This window comes from Taudactylus pleione, unplaced genomic scaffold (genome assembly GCF_031769625.1).
Source record: "Taudactylus pleione unplaced genomic scaffold, aTauple2 ptg000139l, whole genome shotgun sequence".
NCBI lineage: Eukaryota > Metazoa > Chordata > Amphibia > Anura > Myobatrachidae > Taudactylus > Taudactylus pleione.
The window spans coordinates 3,896,582-3,924,194 of NW_028284541.1; the positions used below are offsets into that span (position 1 = coordinate 3,896,582).

The following is a 27,613-nucleotide window of genomic DNA, read 5'->3' on the forward strand; positions in this document are numbered from 1 at the left end:
AGGTAGCTTTACCCTACAGCAAGCATTGCGAGGAAATCGGTGTAAAAAAAAAAAGGCAAGTGACGTGTACTATGATGCTGCCTGTTAATTATGCACACCTCTAAAACGGCGTTGAAACACTCAGGGACGCCTGCGTTCGCATCTCCATCCCCCCGTTATTAGTGTCCTGCCCCTGTTACCACCCACAAACGGCCTCTCCTGTCACTCATTACCCTGGGCTGCCTTTGCTGGGCGAGCGAGAGGGGTGCGATCGCAGTGTGTAGTTCACGCACGCGCAGAACGAAGCGTGCGCATGCGCGTACGCAGAACATCGGGCCGCTTGCGAACGCACAGCACGAGCGAGCGGCTCTGAATTAGGCCCTATGTTCCAGAACGAGATTATTAAAGGGCATGTCCACCAAATGTGAAAGAAAGATCCCAGTTGGCCACAGCCTCCCCAGCAAAGAGCAGAAGAGCTAGGTGCTCTGGTACTAGATACCACCTGGTGTACACCTTGTAGGAATTTTCGCGGATGGCTACGCTAATAGAGCATTTAGAAATGGCCAGGCGTATGTCATCCCATGCGTCTTCTCCAAGAGATAGGCCTAGGTCTAGTTCCCACGCCTGTTCATGTGGTTCAAGCGGGGGAGACTCTGGTGTTAATATAGAATGGTAAATGTGTGAAATAGTTCCCCTGTCATTGGTTCTATGTATGCATAGTCTCTCTATGGGAGACTGTTTGCAATGAGAACCTCTGGAGAGGGACGAGGTAACAAAGTGGCGAATGTGCAGATACTGGTAGTGAAGTTTATGAGGGAGTCCATGTTTATCTTGGATATCTGCAAAAGACATTGGGGAGGAAGCCCCGGCTATATGGTGGAACCTGGTGATGCCTGCTGATATCCAGGTAGTGGCCATTGAGTGAGACAGACCTGGGGGAATGCGGGGTTGTTCCAGATGGGAGTAAGTGGGGAGGAATGTGATGAAAGAGCTAATTTTTTGTTTATTGAGTCCTAGTTATGAAGCGTCAGAGCGATGGTGGGGAATAGAGAGGAGGATTTCGGCTTATGTTTACGAGGTAACCAGGGCAGGTAAGAGGCCGAATGCATGTCTAGTAAATCGCTTTCTAAATCGACCCATCGTTTCACGTGTCGGGAGAGGTGCCAGGCAAGTCATCTGACTCAACCGTGTGGCGTCATAATAACGACGTAAAATAGGTAGCCCTAATCACCCATCCCAGGAGCGTTTGGTGAGGATTTCACGGCGTATCTGGGGTTTCCGGTTGTTCCAGATAAATTTACAGAGTGAGATTTGGAGGGTTTGTAGTGTATGAGGCGGGACAGGAATCGGTAATGTCTGGAATAGATATAGTAGTTTGGGGAGAATATTAATTTTTACAGCGTTAATGCGGCCTACCCAGGAGAGAAAGTATGTCTGACACTGTTGTAAGTCTCTATGGATTGAGTTGATGAGGGGAGGGTAGTTAGCTTTATATAGGGAATCATAAGATTTAGTAATTGATTCCCCTAAATATTTGAGGGAATCTCATTTCCAGATAAAGTAAAAATTTGATATTAATAGAGATTTCATATTCTTGGTAAGGTGGAGGGGGAGAGCTTCTGATTTGGTGAGGTTAACTTTATATCCGGAAAGCTCGCCATATGTAGAAAGCTCAGAAAATAGATTGGGAAGGGATGTGAGGGGTTTAGTCAGCGTGAAAAGTATAACTGCAATTTATTTTTAACATTATTATTAAAAGTTATGTCTTAAACATTATTATACAAAAAAATTCAATAATTAAAAAAAAAACTAAATAAGAGTGCCCTCACAAAGGAATCAGCTTCCTTTTCTCTACTCCCTTGTAGAGAACTCCACATCTGACCTAAATACATGTCTACATATTTGTGGGCGACCTAATGACCATATTGACTGTTTATATTCAGAATGTGTCGACCTCCTGAATTTCGAACTATTTTTTTTACTGGCGACCAGTCATCCGTGCCATCAGTTTATGGTCTCCTTACTGGACTGGAAGGCTGCAATCGTTCAGCTTTATAAAAGCAATGTTATATTACTCTCAAGTCCGAAATTCATAAACAACCTGTAAATATGATTCCATAACTAACTCCCAGCGGCCAATGACAGCCCAGTGGTCTAATTGGGTGACCAGAAATTGAAGAATTCTCTCTTTGACCCACCAATCACTGGAACACTGGTCAACATGAATAAAACTGGACCAGAGAAAAAGTTTATCTAGAAAAATAAACTACACTGTATCCATGGTTACCAACAAACTTCAAAGTCAGGTGCAACAACTGCAAAGGTACAGGTACGGTAATAATGTACCTATATTTGGCATCCCTATGAATAGGTTGAGTAACGGAGAATAGTATGTGAACTATTTCTGGGTTGTGCTAATTGTGCAAAAGTAAACATAGCTAAACCCATATGAAGGTGTTTTTTTTTTCCCCTGTTTTCACCATACTATGCTCATAGATTGAAACATTTATTTGATTTATACAATGTCAAAAGAATGACTGTACCAAAAAAAATAAAAAACTTAATAAAAATGAACATGTTCTGCCTCTGGGAGAGCACTAGGTGGCAGCATTCTTTGGAGATGGCACCTCTGCTGCTCCTCAGAGAGGGGATGGCTGCTCAATCTTAACCAAGCAATACACTCCCAGCCCATCAGAGACACGGAGGAGCAGCAGCAGCAGCTGGTTACTGCGTACTTTATAGCTCCATAGCAGAAGACTTATCCTGGCTTATATTTTGGCTCCATGTTCTTGCACCTGCTATGGTAAATGCAATCTACGTATCGGGGGGGGCCCGGGGGTTATTCAATTAGCCACAGGACTTACTGATTTCAGCTTCCGGTTAGGTGCCTGGAGCTATTCAATTATTCCCTACTGCAAAGCTGGGTACACACTAGGTCGACCCGCCGCATACACACTTATTAATTGTCTGCCCGATGTGTCGGGCCTGACATCACAACTGGACGGGCATTTAAATTTGTCCGCCAAGTTGAGCTGCCACTAATTGGCAGGTCCCTGCAGCATGTGTACGGGTGATCGACCGTACACACCAGCAGATGACCGATATAGCTGTCAGATATATCAGCCATATACTGTGCTGTAGGGCTGATCCAACATAGCAAGTGCACACACCTGTCAAAGTACTATAGAAACAGTATATTGGCCTTTCAGTGGAACGGCCGATATACTTATCAGTGGGTACCCAGCTTTAGACCACTTCTAGCCCCGACGGTGCACTTAATGCGGATATCTACTATTACCCTCCACAAGTGCGAATAGAAATCTGCTTTAACTAGTGGCTAGTCGCGGGCTTACCATGGGCGGTAATTGAATAGCTCTGGGCACTTAACCCAGGAGCTATGGGTTACCGCGGGAAATAATTGAATAGCTCCGGGTACGTAGCCCGGAAGTTAAAATCCCGTTGTAAGTCCTGTGGCTAATTGAATCCCCCCAAAGTGTGAAAACAAGTGATACTATTATATTATTACTTACACTGTATATTTTCAATGTGAATCGCCTTTATTAAAAATTGCTGCATTAAAACAAAAACCTTATATCTATTCTTAGTGCAACTGATGAATAAGTGACATTGATAGACGCTGACACTGGAAAGGCATTTAAAGAGTTAAGCGGCAATGTGATTGATGAGTGCTGTGGTGTACTGTGTTACAGGGTCAGGTAAGATTTCCTCTAATAGCAGGCAGGCAGTGTAAGATTTAAAAAAAGACTGTAACTAGTACAGGCTTCTTCCAACTCAAGGGGTCCATTGGGAGTGCGTCAGCAAATGGAAAACAAAGTAAAGATAATATGAAATGCGCAGTGATTGCTGGGAGACGCTGAACATTATGTATGCATAAATACAATGCTGTCGTTTTCGCTGATTAAATCGAAGTACAAATTAAAAAAGAAAACGCAGCCTAGATGTAGTGAATAGGAGATTTAAAAAAATAAAAACACAGTATTAAATGCTATAGGGTCAAGTAAAATGCAATAGGTGTCATTTATGACTGGACGGTACAGCACAGTTTTCTCAATGTTGTGATGGCACGCACTGCGGCATAACATAATATTTGTAACCATAGTACAATGCCCAGGGAGCCCAGACCATCCACATTCAATTCATAGTTGTGCAGCACAGATGGTGTAATGGTTAGCATTACTGCCTCACAGTACTGAGGTCATGGGTTCGATTCCCACCATGGCCCTAACTGTGGGTTTCCTCCGGGTGCTCCGGTTTCCTCCCACACTCCAAAAATAGACTGGTAGGTTAATTGGATCCCAATACAAATTAACCCTAGTGTGTATGTGTGTGCGCATGTGATGGCCCTTCCCCAATGAGGATATGGCCCTTTTTCAGGTGCACTATCCTATGTCCCTATTTATCCCCAGCATCTCCTGGTCTCCACTATCTCTTCCCTGGCCCTTCCCCATGAGGATATGGCCCTTTTTCAGGTGCACTATCCTATGTCCCTATTTAAAATAATGGGGGGGGGGGCACGCCAATGCTCTCTCTGGCACAGGGCACCAAAAAGTCTAGTTTCGGCTCTGTGTCTCAGTATTTATTTGCGTTCTTCCGACTACTACATGAGATATAATATAATTTGCACTGAAGGCAATGAAAACCTACATATGGAACATTATACATTACCAAAACAAGACAATTGTCAAATTCTACGCAACTGAACACTCACTACAACGTCACCCTCCCAGGCTCCTCGGTACTTGGTCAGTCTATTTTGGGTCTCCCCCTCCACCACCTAAGTAATGCTTTTTTGCTTGCTTGTTTATTGTTCTGAGTGACACCCTTCTGCTGAGTTACACTCATGCACATGGATAGAGTATGTCCGTCCTAGGTAGTACTCCAGAATGTGGAGAACAGCCGACAGTGTAAAATATACAGCAGTATAACAATACACTGCAGTATTAAATCTAGGAGATCTGTCAAGCTTTAAATGACCAATTAGCACTAGAATAAAGCTAATCATCATTAACATAAAAGAAAACAGTACAAGCTGACCTGGCATCGTAGCAAGATGTAATAAATGTACACAATCACTGGATTCCAAAGACAGAAAGTGGCACTTAATATAATATGTTTCAAATGAATTAATTTGCAATAATGGTGCTCGGTAACACGCTGTAGCTTTGAATCGGTAGGAAACAACAAGGTATACACTGACACTGATAAATGAGGCGTTACATTTATTGGAAATAAATAGCGCATCCAGGAGCGTAGAAAGAGAGGAGGGGGCCCGTGTACAGTCTCTGTCTCCTCCTCTGTAACCGGTAGCGCAAGTGAGTAGATCATGGCGCTGTGCCAGAGTCTACTGCGCAAGCACAGGTCTCAGGGAAAATGGCACGGTGGCCATTTTCCCAATGGTTCTTCTACTGTGCATGCAAATTGTTGAGAAAATGGCCGCCACACCATATTCCCGGTGATCTGTGCAACAGATACCTTGACGTTCTCATTTACTATCCATGTGGATATCTATTGGGAATAGTAACCTGTGACGTGTGAAGTGAGCCAGCGAGGGTTTAAGTTTCTACTGTTGGTGGCCAGATACTACATTTGGGAGAAAATAGCAGCACTTTAAGGGCATGGAACCGCACTTCCGCCCCCTCAGTCGATGTTACGTCCAGGTGCATTAACTGAAGGGGATCTTTACACAACCCTCTGACTTTCTGCCTATAGCGCTTTCTCCTCCCTTTACACCAGCTTCTATATTTTACTTCCGCCCTCTTTACCTACATTCCCCATCCAGTCCCTCTTTACCTGGCGACTTTCCCCCTCATTCCTCTCACCATTCATTCCCTTCACCTGCCTAATTCCATTTTCTCACCCTCTTTACCAGCATCAGTAGTTTTAGTTTCCCCCTATGTACTTGCCTCATTTCCCTCAATCCTCCCCCATTCCTTTCACCTCCATCATCCATGTTACACCCTGGCCCCTCCAACTTTACCCCATCCTCTTCCACCTGCTGTCTTTTATCGTACACAACCTTCTCCAGCGCCGGTGTAATAATAGCGATACAGACACACACACACACACACTTTCTCCACTCCAGCCCCATGAAGGATACCCCAGTGTGCACCCCTGAAATCCCTCAGCTCACAGGCGTGCATGCTCCGCCCCCTCACCGTCTGAACCAAGTGGGACCGGGGAGAGGTGAGACTCAGAAATGGGCTGCAGAACGGGCAGAGCAGCAGGGAGTGGAGGGTATGATGTCGGGTGGGAGAAGCAAGTGAGGCAGCAGCTTTGTCCTCCCACCAGCTCTCTACTGACCACTGAGACTGCTGTATCGATCAGGGAGGGTCTTCTGCCTGTATCCGGCTGTCGCACACACGCTGATGCCACATGACATGACACCTGGCTCAGCTCACCCGTCCTGTTTCTGGGCGCCAGTTATACGCTCCATTCCTCCTGTGGACCCTTTAATATGAACAAAAATGTAATGTAATGCCAGTGGCGGTTTTAGACGGCCCCCTAGGAGCCCCCGGACCCTAGGTGGCCGCCTGTACAGCCTTGTGGATAATCCGCCTCAGGCTGTACACTAGTATACATGCCAACACCCTGCTCTGTCCCAGGTGCTCATATCTGTTCTCCTCTGCAGGTGCTTTGCTCTCTAGGAGCCATGGCACAGATCTCTTCTGGACTCATGTGACCACTGACGCAATACTTGGCGCCAAATTCAAATCCAGCTTCCTATATTACCCCCTCTCTGGCATTAGAGCCAGAGAATAATTTATTCCGGTTACCAGCCTGTCACATCAGGTACCCACCGAGAGGCCCACAGGCCTGCATGATGGGAGCAGCGAAGCCCAAATCCCCTTGCAGGAATCCCTGGAGTAGACAACGATAACGATGTCAGGTAGCAAATCAACCGTGCAAATGGTAGAGGTCTGGCCACAGAGCTGCATAAAAATCTTCTTACTGGCAAATATACGCATTTAGCTCCATGCATGCCATGCGGGTGCAGCCATGACTAACTCGTTGGTCACACATGTTGTGATCCTGCTGTTTGAGCTAAGAGCTTAGAGCAGGGATCCTAATGCACTTTGACCAAACGTGCATACAGTACCTGCAATGTCCCTTTTTTTCTAGGACAGTCAAGATGCTAATTGTCAAAAGAGGATTGGTCTCCCGGGAGAGGCTGTTATTGGAAATGGCTGGGTTGAAACTGACTGTGGTTTGTTAGACGAGGGGTCAATTTTGTTGGCAAGTATCAGTGTGATTGGCCATACTAGGCGAGATCGCTGCTTATGGGGCCTATAAGCGCAGTCAGGTGTTGGCACAATCTGGCCAATAGTGAGACATTTCCAATGGAAAATACGACATTTTCTCAGGTGTTGCAGGGGATTCAGTATGTTTTATCAGCTTTCATAACCTGGTCCTAATGTCTATACTGACCATGGGTACATTCAACATGTCGACACTGATGGCATATCAACATGCTCAGAATGTCGACAAAACAGTTGGTCCCAGCGGTGGGGTGATCACTTACCTCTGTTCAGCTCTGGCTATGCAGCAGTGTCGTCCGAGTCCTGAGGAGTCAGGTGATGCAGTGCTCCAGTACTCTAACCTTAACCCTAACTCTCCCCATGCAGTCTAACCCTAACCCTTCCCCCTCACGCAGTCTAACCCTAACCTTCCCCCTCAGGCAGTCTAACCCTACCCTTCCCCCTCAGGCAGTCTAACCCTAACCCTTCCCCCTCAGGCAGTCTAACCCTAACCCTTCCCCCTCAGGCAGTCTAACCCTAACCTTCCCCCTCAGGCAGTCTAACCCTAACCTTCCCCCTCACGCAGTCTAACCCTAACCCTTCCCCCTCAGGCAACCTAACCCTAACCTTCCCCCTCAGGCAGTCTAACCCGAACCCTTACCCCTCAGGCAGTCTAACCCTAACCTTCCCCCTCAGGCAGTCTAACCCTAACCTTCCCCCTCAGATGGATAACCCTAACCTTCCCCCTCAGGCAGTCTAACCCTAACCTTCCCCCGCAGGCAGTCTAACCCTAACCTTCCCCCGCAGGCAGTCTAACCCTAACCTTCCCCCGCAGGCAGTCTAACCCTAACCTTCCCCCTCAGATGGCTAACCCTAACCTTCCCCCTCAGGCAGTCTAACCCTAACCTTCCCCCCCGCAGTCTAACGCTAATCTCGGCATTCTGCAGAATGTCAGCATTTTGCATATCTCCATTTCCACAATGTCAACATCGTAACTGTTGACATTTTGTCGACATGGTGACTGCATCCCATGGCAGGACACATAGGGGTCAATCCAATTAGGTGCGAGTTGCGAAGTGCAAGTTGCGTTTTTCTCTGCAAATAAATTCATTTTGCAATCCATTTAGTAGAGTGATTCCCAACCTCGATCCTCAAGGCACACTAACAGTCCTGGTTTTAATGATATCCATGCTTAAGCACAGATGGTTAAATCAAAGTACATAAGTTACTAATTAAGTCACCTGTGCTCATCTATGGCTATCCTTAAAGCCTGGACTGTTTGTGTGCCTTGAGGACCGTGGTTGGGAACCCCTGATTCAGTAACTTGTACTGAACCAGTCAGAGTGAACTTGCCTTTCTCCAATTGAATCTCCCTGAGTGTAAGAGATGGAAGGAAAACCTTTATCTTAAGGTTAAAATGTAGGGACACCGTGCAGAACACCATGCCCCCCCCCCCCCAAATGACTAATTGGGCAATTGGAAGTTTCCAGTTAGCTTAATTAGTCCAATAGACACAGGTCTTTTTTTTTAGGTTTAAAAAATGGCCTCAAATTACCCCAACATAAACTTTGATAGTTTAGGCACCCCAAATTTATTTACAGTAAAAAAAAAATTATTATTAAAAATTATTTTTATCATTTTTTTTTTACAAGTGCCCTCAAAATCACCTTTTTTTTCCTTTTGCTTTTTTCCCAGTTTGCTTTTTATAATTTTTATGCATTTTGTTATTAAAAAAGCACAAATCAGCCATTTGACACCATTTAAAAACCTACAGTACTTTCCTTATGCCGACAAATAGCCTTCTATACGGTCCTGCTAACAAAAGTATACATTTTGAGGGGTCCAGGATGATCTCCCCACTTTTTCATGCACTTCTCTCACATCAAATTTGGCAGTCAATTCGCAAACCCCCGCTGCGAGTACTGCGAATAGGAATTTTCAATTGGATTGGAGAATTCTCGGGTATGCGCATTCGTGCAAAGTCTGCGTTTTTCATAAAACAAACTCGCAACTTGCAATTCACACCTAATTGGATTGACCCATAGTCTTTCACAATGTATATATTCTCCAATGCAACGTACTGGGCCAAGGTCATTAATTAGGCCCAGGTGCTGGGGAGGGGGGCATGGCCAAATCTGGCAGGCCTGGCCACGGCACTTCCAAAAATGTGAGAAAATAGTATACAAAGTGGTGCCGCAAGCTCAACACGGGTGTGCGCTCCAGGCAGGGAGGGGGCTGTTGCCGCGTTAGGGTGGGGGTGCCACAGTCTGGCTGCAGAAAGTCCATTGAGATTGCTGTAGTGGGCAGAAAATAAGTGGGCAGAAAATAAGTTATACAGGTGGGGGCGATTGCATATCACCCCTCTCCTGGATCTGCCTCAGCAGCAGTTCCCCTGGATCCACCCCTGTCTCAGCAGCACTCCCCTGGATACACCCCTGCCTCAGCAGCACTCCCCCGGATCCGCCCCTGCCTCATTAGCACTCCCCTGGATACACCCCTGCCTCATTAGCACTCCCCTGGATACACCCCTGCCTCAGCAGCACTCCCCTGGATACACCCCTGCCTCATTAGCACTCCCCCGGATACACCCCTGCCTCATTAGCACTCCCCCGGATACACCCCTGCCTCATTAGCACTCCCCCGGATACACCCCTGCCTCATTAGCACTCCCCCGGATACACCCCTGCCTCAGCAGCACTCCCCCGGATACACCCCTGCCTCAGCAGCACTCCCCCGGATACACCCCTGCCTCAGCAGCACTCCCCTGGATACACCCCTGCCTCAGCAGCACTCCCCTGGATACACCCCTGCCTCAGCAGCACTCCCCTGGATACACCCCTGCCTCAGCAGCACTCCCCTGGATACACCCCTGCCTCAGCAGCACTCCCCTGGATACACCCCTGCCTCAGCAGCACTCCCCTGGATACACCCCTGCCTCAGCAGCACTCCCCTGGATACACCCCTGCCTCAGCAGCACTCCCCTGGATACACCCCTGCCTCAGCAGCACTCCCTCGGATCTGCCCCTGCCTCAGTAACCCTCCCCTGGATACGCCCCTGCCTCAGTAACCCTCCCCTGGATACGCCCCTGCCTCAGCAGCACTCCTCCGGATCCACCCCTGCCTCAGCAGCACTAGCCCGGATCCTCCCCTGCCTCGCCAGCACTGCAAAGGGGGACAATGTCCCTCTCAGCAGCTGACCCGGACACTCCAACAGGCCCGGGCATGATCCCCCTTCCTCCACCTCTCGCCATCCCTGCACTCGGCAGCATCCAAACCCTTGCAAAAATGGTGATGGTTATGAGGTTGTTAAAAAGAATGTTTATTATTTTAAACATATTTGTTTGTGTAGTTCAACATAACTGTATAAATTTTTTTTTTCCTTCCGGTTTAGTATCCTTTTCCTGGTTCCCCTGACACCTATAACTCATTATATTTGCTATGCTATAATAGCTTATTACACTATGATCTATACTATGTTGTTGCATTTACAGCAAGTTATAATCATTCAGATGAACATGGTAAAGTGGACTTCAGAAATTCCATCTAACGCAGTAAGTATAACAGACAGGTCTCCAGAGTAATATAATGTCTGCAATAGTAGCAGTTATAAGTAACATATAGCTAGTGTCTAAAATAAAGGCACTCTAGAAAGGAGGATACTTGTTTTTCCAAATCACAAGACATCTGCATAAAATAACTTCTCCAGAATAGTATCTGTAGTATTCTTACTAGTATTATTGGCCCCTATTTAACAACGAAGCTAAATACCGGCAGAATATTTCATTTAGTATCACTGCGATACTAGTGAAAATCCACTGGTATTTACCAATACTTACCCCTCCGGCGAGGTCCCACGAAATCCTCCTCCTCGGCAAGGTCCTCCGCTCACCTGCTGGCAGCCTAGCGCTGGCAGCACTGGACGCCGGTGTTATGCACATGCGCGATGGTCAGTCTGCGAATGTGCATGATAGGGGGACCCGGCAGTACCTGGAAGGCTTCGCTGAAGCTGGAAAGACACTGCCAGGTCTCCATTGCCAGCAATGGGGCCCGCGTCACGCTCGCCATCTAAAAGAGCGATGCTTAACAAACGGCGATAATCTTAGATTACCGCTGTTTGTTAAATCCAGAAAGGGAGGCATAACCCCTTTAGCGCGCGCTAAATGGGTTATGCTTCATTGATAAATAGGAGCCATTATCTTTTATTTTTTTACATAAGTACAGACTAATAGAAACAAGTTAACAATTTCACATACATCATTACAATGTGCAATTAGTATAATTATTAAGGGAAGAGAGAGGGGGAAGGGCCCTGCTCGGACGACATACAGTATATGGGTGGCCTCATTCAGAAATGGATGCTAATGCATTCTGCATACTGTGCAGAAATGTGTTATTACTATTGCTGGCTGGAAATGTATGGAGACACCAACCAGCAGCTTCGCAGATCCAAGCAAGTGCGTAGAAAAAATATACGCAGCCACCGTCGCAGACCATTCCCTATCCGGCCACCCGTGTAGCCCTATGATCACGCAGAATGGCTGCCTGCACTGAAACGTCGGAACCACCTTATCTGTGTACGGGATCGCAGACGCAGGCTACGACACCCTGAAAACGGCCGCGATATGCCTGTGTTTTTTTATGCCACTCCCCTTTACCTCCCCCAAATGGTCCCTGACTGTCAATCACTTTGCGACGTAATCCTCATTGCGAGCGGCATAGCTAATGTGCCTTGGCGCACGTGCAGTGTGACCGTGACGCATGCACAGTCAACCGATAATCGCTCCCATAAAAGTGTAAAAAACAGTAATGACGACACATTATATATATATATATATATATATATATATATATATATATATACACACACACACACACACACACACACATATATGTAAAAATCGAAATCACAGGGGCTCTGCACTCACCATAATAACTAACAATATTGATAATACACATAGTAAACAGAGGGGTTTTTGTTCATGAATTGATCACTGCATTTAAGCTTGCAGCCCCCGTCATGGGATCCCACTTTACTGCAAGTCCCTACTCTATTGCTCAGAATTATAACATGGAACAGTCACCAAGCCCCTATGTCACATACCATGTTGCACCCCAAATGTAGGAATGGTGAGTGTTTGTTTATTATTTTTTTGAATAAAGTATTCTTTATTAAAAAATATTTACATTTTTAAACATATACAAAATAAAACATACACACAATAAACAAAAAAATACATTCTACATTCAGTATTCCTGAGCAACAACTAAAATAGGGAAATCATGTTATATACCAAATTAAAGACAACCATATAAATTGTAGCCATAGCTAAGTCTGAGGGGGTGCATATCTTGACTCTATCCATACTGTCAAATTTAGGCTCTGTTTTTCAGGCAAAAACTAAATGTCGCTCATGTGACCACAGTAGTATTAACCAAAGAAACCCACTCCTGACATTCAGGCCCACTAGGAGCCGCCAACCATGATTGAGCCAAACAGACTTTTGCCAGTGCACATAAATGAATCGCATATTGAGTGCTAGAATGGTCCACCTCATCATCCTCTCTATCCCCCAGACTACAGAATTTCGGCGTAAGTACTGTAATGGGAATACTGGTGTGAGACATAGCAGCCTTTACCTTAGTCTAAAAAACCTGAACCACCGAATATTCCCACAATAAATGCCAAAGTGTGCCCTGAATAATACCACATTTAGGACAAAGATCTACCTCCAAAACGTACCAATCTCACAGGAGTTAAATATGCTCTATGTAAAATAAATAATTGTATCTGCTGAAAACGTATAGACGCAGTAGCCTTGCATGGAAACCCTAAAGCTGACTCCCACTCCTCATCACTGAGAACACAGACTACAGATTCCCAACCACTACGCAGTTTGTATCCCCATGATGCGATGACTTAATATAAGAGTATACAATTGACAATGACTTCCGAGGACCTAAAGATAACACAAAGTCTTTTACAGGAGAATTGGAAATAGAAGGAGGAACATCCTGAAATTGGGCAGTTAGGTCATGTCTGAGTTGCAAAAACCTATAGAAATATGTAGCCGGAAGATTAAATTCTTCCTTCAGTTGAGTAAAAGATTTCAAAAACCCATTTAAATGTAACTGCCCCACTGTACCCATACCTCTGTTATCCCAAACCTGTCTAACGGAAAGAGTGTCCAATTCAGAGAAACGACACGAACACCACAAGGGGGTATCCGGATCAACCCCATCAAACTGGATTAATGTATGTACCTCTCGCCATATTTTAATTGCTTGAACAAGTAGGGGAGGACTACTCCTGGAAATCTTGCCACTTAGCAAGGCCTACAGTGGAGTATGTCCCGGCGTTGCCCGCAACACCAAGAGTAAGTAAGAAGTCAGCATGGCTGTCCTGCAACCAAGACCGAACATGAGCCAACTGTGCAGCATAGTAGTAGAATCGAAAATGCGGAAGGGCCATACCACAATTTACCCTGGATCTAGTGAGAACATCAATTTTAATCGAGGCCTCTTAACTGCCCAAATAAGAGAATAAAGCATACTATTTAATTTCTGAAATATAGATGCAGGAATATATATTGGGGACTGTTGCAATATATAGAGAAATTTTGGTTGCAACACCATTTTTATCAGGTTTACTCTGCCCATAATTGTAAGAGGAAGCTTAGTCCAAGACCCAATCTTCTACCTCAAATAAGTAAACCGCGGCATTAAATTCAAATCTATAAAGTCTCCTGTTCGATTAGATATCCAGACCCCCAAATATTTAAATCTAGAAACCCAACAAAGAGGCAAATGTATCACAGGAGCACCAGGAGGAGCAGCCCTCAATGGTAATATAAAAGATTTACCCCAATTAGTAACAAGGCCTGAATAGTCGCTAAACTCTATAAATACTTTGAGAACCACGGGCATGGCTTTCCTATAATCTTTAAGGAACAAAAGTAAATCATCTGCGTACAAAGCTATTGTATCAACTCTAGTCCCCAGCTGTAATCCCACAACATCAGAGTGAGCCCGCAGAATACATGCCAGTGGTTCTATTGCTAGGGCTAAAAAGGCAGGGGATAATGGACAACCCTGTCTCGTACCACGAAATAATGAAAATGGAGAGGAAATAAAACCGATAACAGATATTCTAGCCTTGGTTCTATCATATAAAAGCTGTACCCATTTAAGGCAGGCCCAACCCCTATACACAGCATAACCTCCCACAAATAGGGCCATTCAAGCGAGTCAAAAGCCTTTGCCGCATCTAATGATGCAACGACTGAAGCTGCTTCCTGCTCATGAGATGCCTGCAAATGAGTGTAAAGACGTCTAATGTTTATTGAGGCAGATTTACCCGGCATGAAACCGGTCTGATCCGGATGCACTGTAAAGGCAATAACCTGATTAAGTCTCAGGGACAATATTTTTGCAAGAATTTTGGCATCGGTGGGGATCAGTGATATTGGTCTATAGGCATCAGGGAATCTAGGATCCTTCCCAGGCTTTGGCAAGACAATAATAACAGCCTCCGACATAGAGGACGGAAATACACCCTCCTCATACAAATCATTAAATAACTGAAATAATCTAGGAATAAATATCCTAGCATGTTTTTTATATAATTAAATCGGTATTCCGTCATTACCCGGGGCTTTGCCACCAGGGAAGGACTTGATAGCAACCTCTATCTCCTCCAGGGTGAATGGGGCATCAAGAAAGGCTTGTGCCTCAGGCGACAATGAAGGTAACCTTATATTAGCCACATAAGACAACCTAGTACTATAGATATCCTTATAGAAAGTGAGGAAAAGGTCAGCTATATCCGGAGTAGTTGTAACAACCGTACTATCAGGACTCACAAGCTCAGCAACGATAGGAGATGGACGAACAATGTGTACTAGGTGTGCTAGAGAACTCCCTGTCCTATCCACATTCACATAGTATGTATGCGATTTAAATAATATAATAGACTACACATATTCCTATCAAAGATATGAGCTGTCCATACAGACTGAGCTGCCAACCAATGGATCCTAGACGTATCGGATTTTTCCCGTAAATAGATCAGTTCCAATCGACGTGACTGATTCAAGTTCAGCTTCTCTTTCTATAAAACAGCTTCAGTTCAGCAACACGCTTAATCAAAGTACCTCGCATATATGCCTTATAGGAGTCCCACACAACTGCCGCTGAGGCAGAGCTAATATTATCCGCAAAATACCCATACCACAAAGCCTCTAACTCAGAACCAGCTTTCATTTGAATAAGCCAGAAGGGATGTAACTTCCAAAATACTTGACCTCTATGACTATATACCTCCAAGAACATCATGAGGGGAGAATGATCAGACACCCCTCTGGCTTTATAATTAACGTGATATATTTTAGGGAGCAGACTGGGGTTAACCAAAGCCAAATCAATTCTAGAAAAAGAATGATAAGTCGCGGAGAAACATGAGAACTGTTGTAAACCGGGATGTTTAACCCTCCAGGCATCTACCCATCCCAGACTCTCTATAAAGCTAGCAAAACCTGATTTCCCTCTAACCAACTGTACATGAGATGTAGCACGCCATTTGTCCACAGAGGGGTCTAGGAGATTGTTAAAGTCCCCTAAACAAATTATCAGAGTACTTGGAGATAGAGCCACAAACTCAGCTGCACATTTCAGCACCTCATACGAAAAAGGAGGGGGTATATAAACATCTAATATATATATATATATATATAGGCACGGAATGTATCTTACAGTCAAGAAATACATATCTACCATAGGAATCCGACTTAACTGAATTTAACACAAAGGAGACAGATTTTTTAATTAAATTCGAGACCCCCTGGATGATGACGTATGGCTGGCGTGGTATGCCCAGCCCACCCAGTGCCATCTAAGAGAAAGGAGTCTACTACCAACTAAATGGGTCTCTGTTAAACAAATATCAGCGTTATATTGTTTAAGCATCTTCTGTACCAGAGAGCGTTTAACTTTATCATTGATACCGCGGACATTCCATGTAAGAAAATTGACCTTAGCCATAGCACAATGGAGAGCACATAACTGCAAATTTCACAACATTTCCCCCTAGAACCCAGCACATAAAAACACTGAAAAATAAACACCTAATATAACACCAGATATATAATAATAAAAAAAGAGAGAAAAAAAAAACTCCCAATCCTCTCCTACCCCCCTCCCCGTATACCACCCCCAACATCGGCATACCTATCCCAAACACACACAAATTATAAAATTAAACTGATATCAAACTCACAAAGGAGCAATAGAGTGTAGCAGCTACCATTGCAAGGGAGCCCCCCGGCAATAAAAAATAAATTAATAAAATAAAAAAACAAACGTGCAATAGACATATATAATTAAATCTAAACCTCACACATCAAAATTAGAAAAACAAAATATTGAATTTTGGTAAATGACTTACATAGAACCTACATCTTCAAAGAAACACAGAGCAATTATATAACAGCAATAAACAAGTAGAAGTTCAGGTTGGAGCCAATTGACGGTTCCCCGAAGCAAAACGATCCAGCCATGCAGCCGCCTCCCTTGGAGTTGAGAAAAATTTAGATTCCCCATCCGCCACAACACGGAGTTTGGATGGGAATAGCATAGCATATGATAGATTAAGGTCTCTGAGTCTACGCTTAATAGGAAGGATTTGGGCATGATCCTTTTGTACCTCCATTGCAAAATCGGGGAAAGTAGAGATCTACACGCCATTCCTAGACAGAGGACCTTTAATGCGTCCCAGCCGTAACACTGTATCCTGGTCTTTATAATTGAGTAATTTCGCAATAAAAGGTACGAGGTGGAGTTCCAGGCGGAGGGCGGCGAGCAGGAACTCAGTGTGCCCTTTCCATAGCAAATTGTAAGGTAAAAGAGTCCCTGCCATTGGAATCAACAAGCCATGGTTCCAGAAATGATTCAGGAGAGGAGCCCTCCTCACCCTCCGGCAGCCCAACAAATCAGACATTATCCCGGCGTAGGCGAATTTGTTTTGAATAGTGGCCATTTGTTGACTCATAGAAGACACCTTATCTTTTAGGGGACCATGCGAATCCTCTAGGGTAGATATGCGAGTTTCCACCTCACCCACCCGTTATCTGACTTGCTGCACATCCTGCCGCAAGAGAGAGGTCACATTGCACCTTTTCAATTTTATCCAAAAGACGTTTCTCACTACCGGCAATGGCCTCCAGTACCTGCTGCAGAGTAACCAGAGGTGGGGCCCCAGTACTCGATCCCTGCGAGTCACCCGCAGTGTCACGGCCAGGGTTTCTCGGCATAGTAGTCACCGGGTATTACCTGTGAGGTTGTTATGGTGGAGGGTCTCTGGCAGCGGTGCTGGTGTTTGGCGAGGGGCATTGGTTCTGTGCGGGCACATTGTCACTAGGCCTGGTGAGGTCTGGCGGTGTTTCCGTTCCGTTGGCATCCTGGTAGGTCATGTGCTCATTCCAGCCAGTCACAGCACGGCACTGAGTATTTAGGAAGGTCCAGAGCCTTCCTTCCTTTACCAGTGCAACGAGTTTCTCAGCTTTCTCTGAGAGAGTACCTGTGCCTTACCTGCCTGCCTGTCTGTTACGCTACTAGCCTGAACCTTGCCTGCTCCAACCTGCTGGATTTACCCTGCACCCTCCACATACCTTTTCACCTGCCTTAGTACTTGAACCTGCTGTTCCCTGCACCTTGCCTCCCTTCACTCCCAGCTGGACTTCATTACCTCAGCCTGCATTTGTTACAGCTCACCATACCTGCATTCAGATAGAGCTCATCATATCTGCATTCTGTTAAAGCTCACCAAATTTGTTTACTGGACTGTTCCTGCCTGTCACTATCTGGACATTTCCCATTAACCCCCACAACTTATTAAGTGTACTTTAGTGCTATACCTGGACTTTGTATTTGCCATTCCCATGTCTTCTAAGTCACTTATTAAAAATTATTTAAGTCTGCTTCAGTGTCTGCTCCTATCACCACCCCGGGTCCACAACAAATTCAGAACCTCACACGCAGCTTCTGGATTAGAAGATTCGCTTTGTACCGGAGGATGCGGAGCCTGAGAGGAAGGCTGGCGAGCAAACTTTACCAGCTTAGCTGCTGCAGCAGCAGCCTGCCCAGACTTTCCCATAATAGCAGCACTCAGTCCCGCTGTGAGAAGATATAATATGCAGCTACTGTAGGGAAGGGTGGAGATGGAGTCAGTCGCGAACTGTGTTATTATATAATATATCAACAGTACTCAGGCAGGAGCTGTTAGTAGAATATGCAGGCAGGAATGGCTGGAGGAGGATGGAGACACTCAGAGACTGTGACGTTATATAATATATTAGCAGCACTCAGGGCCTAATTCAGACCCGCTCTTGAGTGCCGAGTGCTCGCAAGCGGGTCGATGGTGCCCTAGTGCGCATGCGCAAGACGAGAATAGCGACGGCCAAGCCGTCGCTATGGGTCTCGCACCAAAGGGGGCGTGCTGTCGATGGTGAGTGATGCCGGGGGCGTGAGTGATGCCGGGGGCATGGATGCCCAGACGGAGGCGTCTGGAGCCGGCCCCACTGACATCACTAGTGATGTCAGTGGGAGTGCTTCTGATAGAGCCAAAAGCACTCCTGGGCTTGCGGCAGCGAGACCCTACCGCAGGGTCTTGTCGCAAGACCGATGGTCTTGACGATCGCAACCATCTTTTTGGCCGCTCGCATAAGCTGTGGGTGGTCACCCACAGCTATGCGAGCTGCCAGGAGGCCGCTCCAAGTTTAGGTAGTAGGGCCCTGATTCAGAGCGAGTGCTCTTGTCAGAGCGTCCAGCTCTGAATCAGGCCCTCAGTCCCACAAAGAGCCAGGCAGGAGCTGTGTTAATATAATTTGCAGGCAGGAAGGGCTGGAGGAGGGCGGAGTCACTCAGAGACTGTGGAGTTATATAATATATTAGCAGCACTCAGTCCCACAAAGAACCAGACAGGAGCTGCAGAAATATAATATGTAGGCAAGAAGGGCTGTCAGGGAGTGTAATACTATATAATATGGCAGCAACACGCAAACCCCCCCATCAGGAACACTCTGTCCCACGCAGTGAAAGGCAGAAGCTGTGGCACTGACATGCAGGGTAAACTGTAGGAGGAAGGGAAGATGGCCGCCGAACCCTTGAAGCCACGCCCACCTGTGTCCAGTGATTAGCAAACGGGCAGCAGAGGGAAGGCAGACTTGCTGAAATTACTGCAGGGCACCTTACTGGGGAAGCAGACCGGGGTCTCACCGTCCTTTCCACCACCAATCAGCTCCCAGCGTTCAGAAGCAGAGGCTCCAGCCGCGCCCAGGACAGCACACAGTCACAGGAGCTCAGCGCAGAGGAGGAGCAGGATCTCAGCAGAGCAGTGGCTCACAGGGGTAGCGGCAGCGATGACCAGGGACCGGAACATACTCTCAGGTACCCCGAACACTTAGAGGTCCAATGTGACCTAAATATAGCCAGTCTACTAGATCAGGGTTGCCAGGAACGGATCTTGCGCCGGGGAGCTCTCCGGACTCACGTCTCACTTCCTTGCCGCCGTAGCCACGCCCCTCTCAGTGCTTTTGTTTATTTGATTAACTTTTATAATGAATCATTTTGTGATCACATTTTCTCATGCACCCCTTTTAACCTGTTTAATCAAACTTTTATCAGCTGTTTTCCTATGTGCTTTGCAACAGGTGTGCTTGGTGACTCACGTTTAAAAGCAAAGTTGCTGTGAGCTTTAAACTTTGATAGCACACCCTGAGTGTAACACTAATGTGATGGCTATGTCCATGTTATAATTCTGAGCAATAGAGTAGGGACTTGCAGTAAAGTGGGGTCCCGTGACGATGGGCTGCAAGCTTAAATGCATTGATCAATTCAGAACCAAGACCCCCCCTGTTTATTATGTTATTATTATTATTGTTAGTTATTATGGTGAGTGCAGAGCCCCTGTGATTTCTATTTCAACAATGTGGTCACATACCATGTTGCACCCCAAATCTAGGAATGGGGAGTGCCGTGGATTAGTGTATATATATATATATATATATATATATATATATATATATAGACACACACAGTATATATATATATATATATATATATATACTTACAATTTTTTTTTTTATAAAAAGAGAATATAAACATTTATTCACACATTTCATCTTAAGACACATAGGGGTAAATGTGATAGGGTACAGGGTTCTGACATCGCCGAGTCCCGTGCAAGACTGCCCAGTGTTTTTAAGTAGCAGTTATTTAACAGGCAAAACCAACCTGGTTTTGCCTGTTAAATAACTGCTACTTTAAAACATCGGGTAGTCTCACATGGGATTCGCCGATGTCAGAACCCTGCACCCTATTACATTTACCCACTTAGGCCCGTATTCAATTTGGAGCGAAAAGCCGGAATCTGCGAAAAAGTTTTGGCGAATCGTCATTTCGCCAGGCGGAAAAGTATCGCCGTGTTCAATTTGGAAGACTTTCCGCCTAGGCCTAGGCGGAAAGTTAATGCAATGTAATAGGCGAAACTTTTTCGCCTATGAATAGCAGGTGGAAAATAGTTCAGAATTGGGGTTTTGGGGTCAGCATTGCGGGAACCCCCGTTCTGCTGCGCGAGCAGGTAAGTCGGGGACGGGGGGGGGGAGATGAGCGGAGGGGGGAGGGGGGGGGCAGGTGAGCATGGGGAGACAAAATTACCGCAGCTGTAGGTAGTGATGCACATGCGCTGGGTTAACGAATGTAATGGCGCATGTGCAGTACGGATTCCAAAATTACACCTGCAGCTCTGTGCAGTCCCTCTGAGGGCAGTTCCTGTGTTCCGCCTTGGAGAGTAAGTAGAACTTCAGTGAGACAGGAGAATGGATTAATCCAAAACCACTGAGATTGTGTCCATAGCCGGTAACATGGTAACGAATCGATAAATCGTGCAGCTCAGTGTAGGGTCCTCCTGTGGGATCCGACTAACGCGTTTCTCTGTATGCTAATCAGAGGCATAACAGTTAGTAGGAAGGATGATAAGATTTCTTTATAAAAATGAATTTTAATGGCAATCTGCAATTAAATGAAAGTGTTTATAAAAGCACATAAGATCTAATCACAGGACACATAGAAATTATGCACTCAGTCTAACAATTATTATCAGTGTTCAAAGGCAACTAATTAATATATAATTATGGAAACTTACAATACTTTTTTTTGGTGAATTAGTAAGCACTATGAGAATAAAATTACCCTCTGGGTGCTATCAGTATGACTACTGCTATGATAAAGGTTACCAAATGATTTAATTCTCTATCCAGTTAAGTCATGAACAGATGTATAATATTGGGTTGGGTACGGGATCCCGGCGGTCAGAACCCCGACACTGGCATCCTGACCAGGTTAGAATGCCAACGTCCATAGGTAAGTAAGCCTAACCTAACACCTAACCCTACCCCTCCCTCCCCGATGCCTAAACCTAACCTCCCCCCCTAGGGTCTAAACCTAACCCTCCCTCCCGCTGCCAAAACCTAACCTCCCCCTAGTGCCTAAACCTAACCCTCCCTCCCAGCTGCCTAAATCTAACCTCCCCCCTAGTGCCTAAACCTAACCCTCCCTCCCGCTGCCTAAATCTAACCTCCCCCCCTAGTGCCTAAACCTAACCCTCCCTCCCACTGCCTAAACCTAACCTCCTCCCATAGTGCCTAAACCTAACCCTCCCTCCCGCTGCCTAAACCTAACCTCCCCCCTAGTGCCTAAACCTAACCCTCCCTCCCGCTGTCTAAACCTAACCTCCCCCCTAGTGCCTAAACCTAACCCTCCCTCCCCGCTGCCTAAATCTAACCTCCCCCCTAGTGCCTAAACCTAACCCTCCCTCCCCGCTGCCTAAATCTAACCTCCCCCCTAGTGCCTAAACCTAACCCTCCCTCCCGCTGCCTAAACCTAACCTCCCCCCTAGTGCCTAAACCTAACCCTCTCTCCCCGATGCCTAAACCTAACCTCCCCCCTAGTGCCTAAACCTAACCCTCCCTCCCCGCTGCCTAAACCCAAACTCCCCCCTAGGGCTTAAACCTAATCCTCCATCCCCGCTGCCTAAACCTAACCTCCCCCCCTAGTGTCTAAATCTAACCCTCCCTCCCGCTGCCTAAATGCCTAAACCTAACCACCCACCCCCCCAGTCTATCCCTAACCCTCCCCCTAGTGTCTAGCCCTAACCCGTTACCTTAACCCTTCCTCTAAACTCAGTACTTATTTTGGGATTCCAGCGGTCAATCCCAGTGGTTGGCATTCTGACCGCATCCCATAATATACAAATACTCGTATTATTACATTAAAAATATATTCAGGCAGTTTGCCCCTCTTTCCTAATTCTCCTTATCTTTGATAAGGACCCACCCTCACCAAGTATGTTTGATGATAGTTCAACCTTAAGGAAATCTAATCCTATTAAATGAGATGCTCTTTTATTTCGGAGCATTAGCAATGTAATATGTCAAAGTTTTTATCACAAGCAGCAATTTTTACGAGATAATTGCAGAATTTGATCTTTAAATTTTGTAGCCTCATTTTTTTTTTTACTTTAGACTCCAGATTTCCTGGTTTATCAGGACCAGTGTCAAACTGTCCACTAGGATCCCTAACTGGCTTCACTGCCTAGCACCACGCCCCCTACTCACAGCATACAGAGGTGTAATAGAGGGGGAGGAAAATTGTCCGAGGGACGATCAGTTGCCCTCTGCAAGCTCACCAGGCCGTCTACGTTGACCCTTATGGGATCCTAAAAACAGAAAATAATCCAAAAACTCAGGCGCTTATCAGTTTGAATTAAATGAGTTACTATCAAATATAATTGACATATAATTCCAGCTGCAAAGACTTAAATGAGCCTGTGAAAACTCATTCTAAAATCAAAGACTAAGAAAAAAGACAATATATCTCTGCGCTAATGAAAAGTAAACAAACACAGAAAGTGAGATGGCAGACAAAAACACAGAAAAACTTATATAGAAATTGTCAGGACTCGATCAAAAAATGCATAAATACAAATTTTAATTAAATAATAATAAATGAATAATAACTTTTAAAAATACCACATTTTAGGACTTAAGACGTCATATTGCCTCTAATTATCATTCATCAATCAGCTGAAAATAGGTGAAACAATATAAGACACAATGTCAAAGCTGCATTTATGCACCTGCCGCGGCTATTTAAAAACCCGATTTCCTTCAGCAGGCAAAAATGGGGGTACCCATAGTGATCCCCCATGTCTGGACATCTTTAGGGGGGTCCAAGGATGATTTCCCGAAAATTCCCGTTTTTTTTCGGCGCTCGAAGTTTCACCGGGTCCCGTTTTCGCGTTCTTTGAAAGTGAATACGGGGAATATCGGGCACACGCGTGATACTTTTCCGCCTGGGAAACAGGCGAAGGAGGCCCTATATCGTCCACTTGGTCGGTGTGACGGCTGGTCGGCCATTTTGTCTGGTGTGTACCCAGCTTTACACTGATCAGGACTTATTGGGGATAAGTGTCTAAGACAATATTCATTTTAAATGATTAATAAAATTAATTTGTGGTGGCTTCTATAGGCAAACTAATGATCAAGGGGTGTCCCAGTTTTCGGTTTCAGAATCATAAGACCCCTAAATAATCTGAAATTGTACAGGTCGTGGTGAAAGTTGTTTTTCTATGCTCTCTACAGCCTGACCATTGTGTAAACAGGAGTTTTAGGGGTATATTTATTAAAGGGAAATTAGCACAAAAACTGGGTGTTTAGGCATCTCCCCATTTAATTTGCCCACCAGCTATTGCCAGTGATGACTGTCTCTGGTTATAGCTGCCCCACCTATTTAACAAGGAACAGTCAGCTGATCTCCTACGCTGTCACCATCTGCAGTGGACTCTGAACATGAAAAAAAAATTCCTAGAAATATATATTAAAATACATACAGATTTGTATTTATTTCATATTTAATTAAACTGCAACTTGAGGCCCAAGTCCCGGCTTCTGGTGTTTTGCATTTATCATGTGACTATTTTTCGTTATGGACACACGCCGGATGATTGTATGAACAGACACTTTGCATGACAATTGTGCGTTTCTCATCCATGAAATAAGCAAAAACGTCACGCCATTACTGCACCACTTTAACGTTTGGATTACAACTGAGTCATCTATAAAATATTTTCTTTCCAGTATACATCTAGAGCGATTACTATATAAAGGAATTATAAGATATGGTGCCAGTTTTAAGAATCAATTAAATTCAGTTTCTTATCCGGTTGTCCTATAGGTGAAGGATCCTTCTATTGGTCGGATTTTATTCTCCTTGCACCAGGGATAAGGCTGGTACTAGTGCGCATTGATCATGAAGAAATCTATGAAACCAAGCGTAATGGATAGAAGCAGTGGGACCAAATAGATGCGCTCAATGTGGCATGAGGTCGAATATCCGCAGTTTTCTTCTTGCATGCAATGCCAGTGTAATTAAAGCCGACCAGTGTGCAAATCTGAAATGGCCCCTTAGTGCCCGATTTAGAGGAGCACGAAGTCACCGCAGTGATGGGCATCTATTTACAGGGCCACGGTGGCGATATTGTGCAATTGCTAGTTTCAGCTTTGTCCTTGTGTACTAGTGCCAGAATGTGCAAGACATGAGACGTCCATTTTCATAGCCCGTGCACGCTGTCGATGGTTCTGAACAATCCACAATTGGCGCACCACCGCGCACACCATTAGCACTTGCACCAGACCTATGCAGGTGCAGCGTCTCCATCTGAACTCCGTCAAAGCATGGCCTCTGTGGCTGCGGCTTTGCGCCTGAGAAAGCAGCCGCCATCACACACCTGCGACACTCCCATAACACACCTAGGCAACAGATTCTTGTGGCCACCTTCCAGCGACCACCCAGCAACGTCCATGGTTCTCCCATACCAGCCTTATTGCACGCACCAGCGCATTTGTGTGTACACTCAGGGTAATGCTTGCGCTGCTGGGGTTCTCAGAATAATGTGCGCATGCGCAGTAGCAAATAATCGCCCAGCTACATGAATATCAGCATTCTGTGCACTTAGCGTGCATCCGATCCACAGACGGGCAAATTTTAGATGGAAATCTAAAGCCAGGTACACACTGGAGCGATATGGGCCCGATTTAGCCAAATCATAATGACAAATCAGGCATATCAAATGCGTGCTCCCGAGGTCGCATGTAATGTAAAGCGCCCTACATAATGAAGGACGGAACGAGTGATCATTCGGTCATTCATTAAATCGGGTAATGTGTACCGGCAATCATGCAATGTCCAGGGTGAAGGCAAATCGCCCTGAACATCAGACCGATTGGCGGTCGGTCCAGCGTGTACCCGGCTTAAAACCGTAAGAAATACAGTTTGCACTAGGGATGTGCAGGCTCGGATAGGTTCGAGTTTGCATGCCGAGTTTGGATTTTTGCCTCTAAAAATCGGGTCTCAGAAAGAGGCAAAACGTCATCTTCATGGACAAACATCTTCCATGGAAGATGACGTTAAGCCTCTTTCTGAGACCCGATTTTTGGAGGGAAAAATCTGAACTCGGCATGGAAACTCGAACCTATCCGAGTCTGCATATCCCTAGTTTGCACTACACCTGTGAATTGTGTGATCTATGAAATATATGGAACACATTTTCTACAATTACAAGACAAAACAATGAAGGCCAACTACTGTACAGTTCCAGCTACACTAATGCACTGTAATCAGTTACATTCTACAACATTCCTGGCTGTATTGCAATAGAGTATGTCAGCAAAGTAAGCTTGCATTGAAATCAATTAAAATTAATTTAGAAGAAATAAATTCTATACAATGATTAATTAGAACCAACCATATGATCAGATGTGCATTGAACACATAAAGTAATAATAATAAATCTGCAACAGTGTGTGATAAGTTCTTGACCATCTATCTTTTGGTACCATTCCATAATTAACTCAAGTGCAAGAAACACCTCTTGTCTCTCAGTAATAAAGTGTTTTACAGCTTAATCTATAATACCACAGCTTTATAAGTCCAAGCTATTTTATTTTTGCTGCACCCTCATTTCTAAACTCTCTTTAATAACTAATTACTAAAATTATCTGCCATACAGAGCGACAGATCAGAGACAATGAACGTGACAGTGTGACAGGCAGTGTTTTGCAGCGGCTGAGGGGCACTTGCTGTGATTTTTTTTGGCACCGAACGCTTTGCACTAAATAGTCGGTTTAAGAAACAGCTTTACAAAAGAGAGAGAGAGAGAGAGATTCAGGATGTAGGTCTTGCTTGTTTAATAGGCATCCTAGTATGTGCATGTACAGAGTGGCTGAATGTTTTCCTTGTTGTCTGTCTGCAAATCCCTCCAGAAAGCACCATAATGTAATATATTGATAAAATACACATTTTCATTGAGTCGCCTACTAGTTGCATTCTACATTTAACACAATATCACATTCGAAGAGATAAAGTTTAACCATTTCTGGAGTGTGGCTATGCAGGATAGGGCTAAATAAATAGATGTATTCCCATCACCTGACAATGAAAGGGATGAATGTGATCATGTCTTGGGGGGGGGGGGAATAAAACAATTTGCAAGTATTTCAATTACACATTGGTTGTATGCACAAGACTTAAAGAAGTGTTGTAAGGATAGCAGCAGGGATATGGTGATTTTATACTGATTTATGTACACTTATTACTTGTTTGAGCACATACAGATGAGGCGTGAGTGGGCACTGCGTGGGTACCCTGCTTACCTGTGGATGTGGTCTCCATGGTAACGGGTGGATGCCCTGCCTGCTGCTGATCCCTGATGGTCCCTCTCTGGTGCACAGCGCTCCGGGCGCCTCCTGCTGATTCCACCACCTCCTGTGCCCACACTGGGCGCTTCTCACCAGCTTGCAGATCCCCGGGATTAGCAGCAGCAGCCATTGGGCTCTGTCTGTAGCAGGAGCTGGGAGCAGGGAGGGGATACTGCTGCAGTGTCTTCTGGAGGAAGATGCCACAGCCACTGGAGTGTTACGCAGGTGGAAATGGCTTGTGTGTGTAGTTTCCACTCCTTCCACCTCCCCGTCACTGACCAATCCCACGGATGTACTTAGCATAGAGAGCTGCCGCCCTGCTGGAACCCTTCCGGCGCTGGAACAGTGAGCAAGAAGCTCATGGGGCACACTAGGCTGACGATGGATGATAAATGCTTCTAGGGGTAAACTGTGGCTCATCAGCTGGGAATGCATTGGGGGTTTGCTGCATTGCTGTTTGGGAAACAAGTGCACCATCCGTTTGCTTTTAGCACAGCACAATAAGGGTTCAGTATATTATGTCCACAGTCACCATTCATAATGTCGACATGAGAATGTCAACATGGCAAAAAA

The 27,613-nt window shown here is 45.3% G+C and overlaps 1 protein-coding gene across 1 annotated transcript in view; it reads right to left on the reverse strand.

Annotated features, from left to right (window-relative positions):
- RTN1 (reticulon 1) overlaps positions 1–27,326 on the reverse strand; it is a 228,157-nt gene extending 200,831 nt beyond the window's left edge. Inside the window, exon 1 of the mRNA XM_088473717.1 lies at positions 26,996–27,326. Within this exon, the coding sequence (XP_088329843.1) occupies positions 26,996–27,170 (175 nt within the window). The 5' untranslated portion in view covers positions 27,171–27,326. The remainder of the gene's footprint in view (positions 1–26,995) is intronic.
- Between the last annotated feature and the right edge of the window lie 287 nt (positions 27,327–27,613).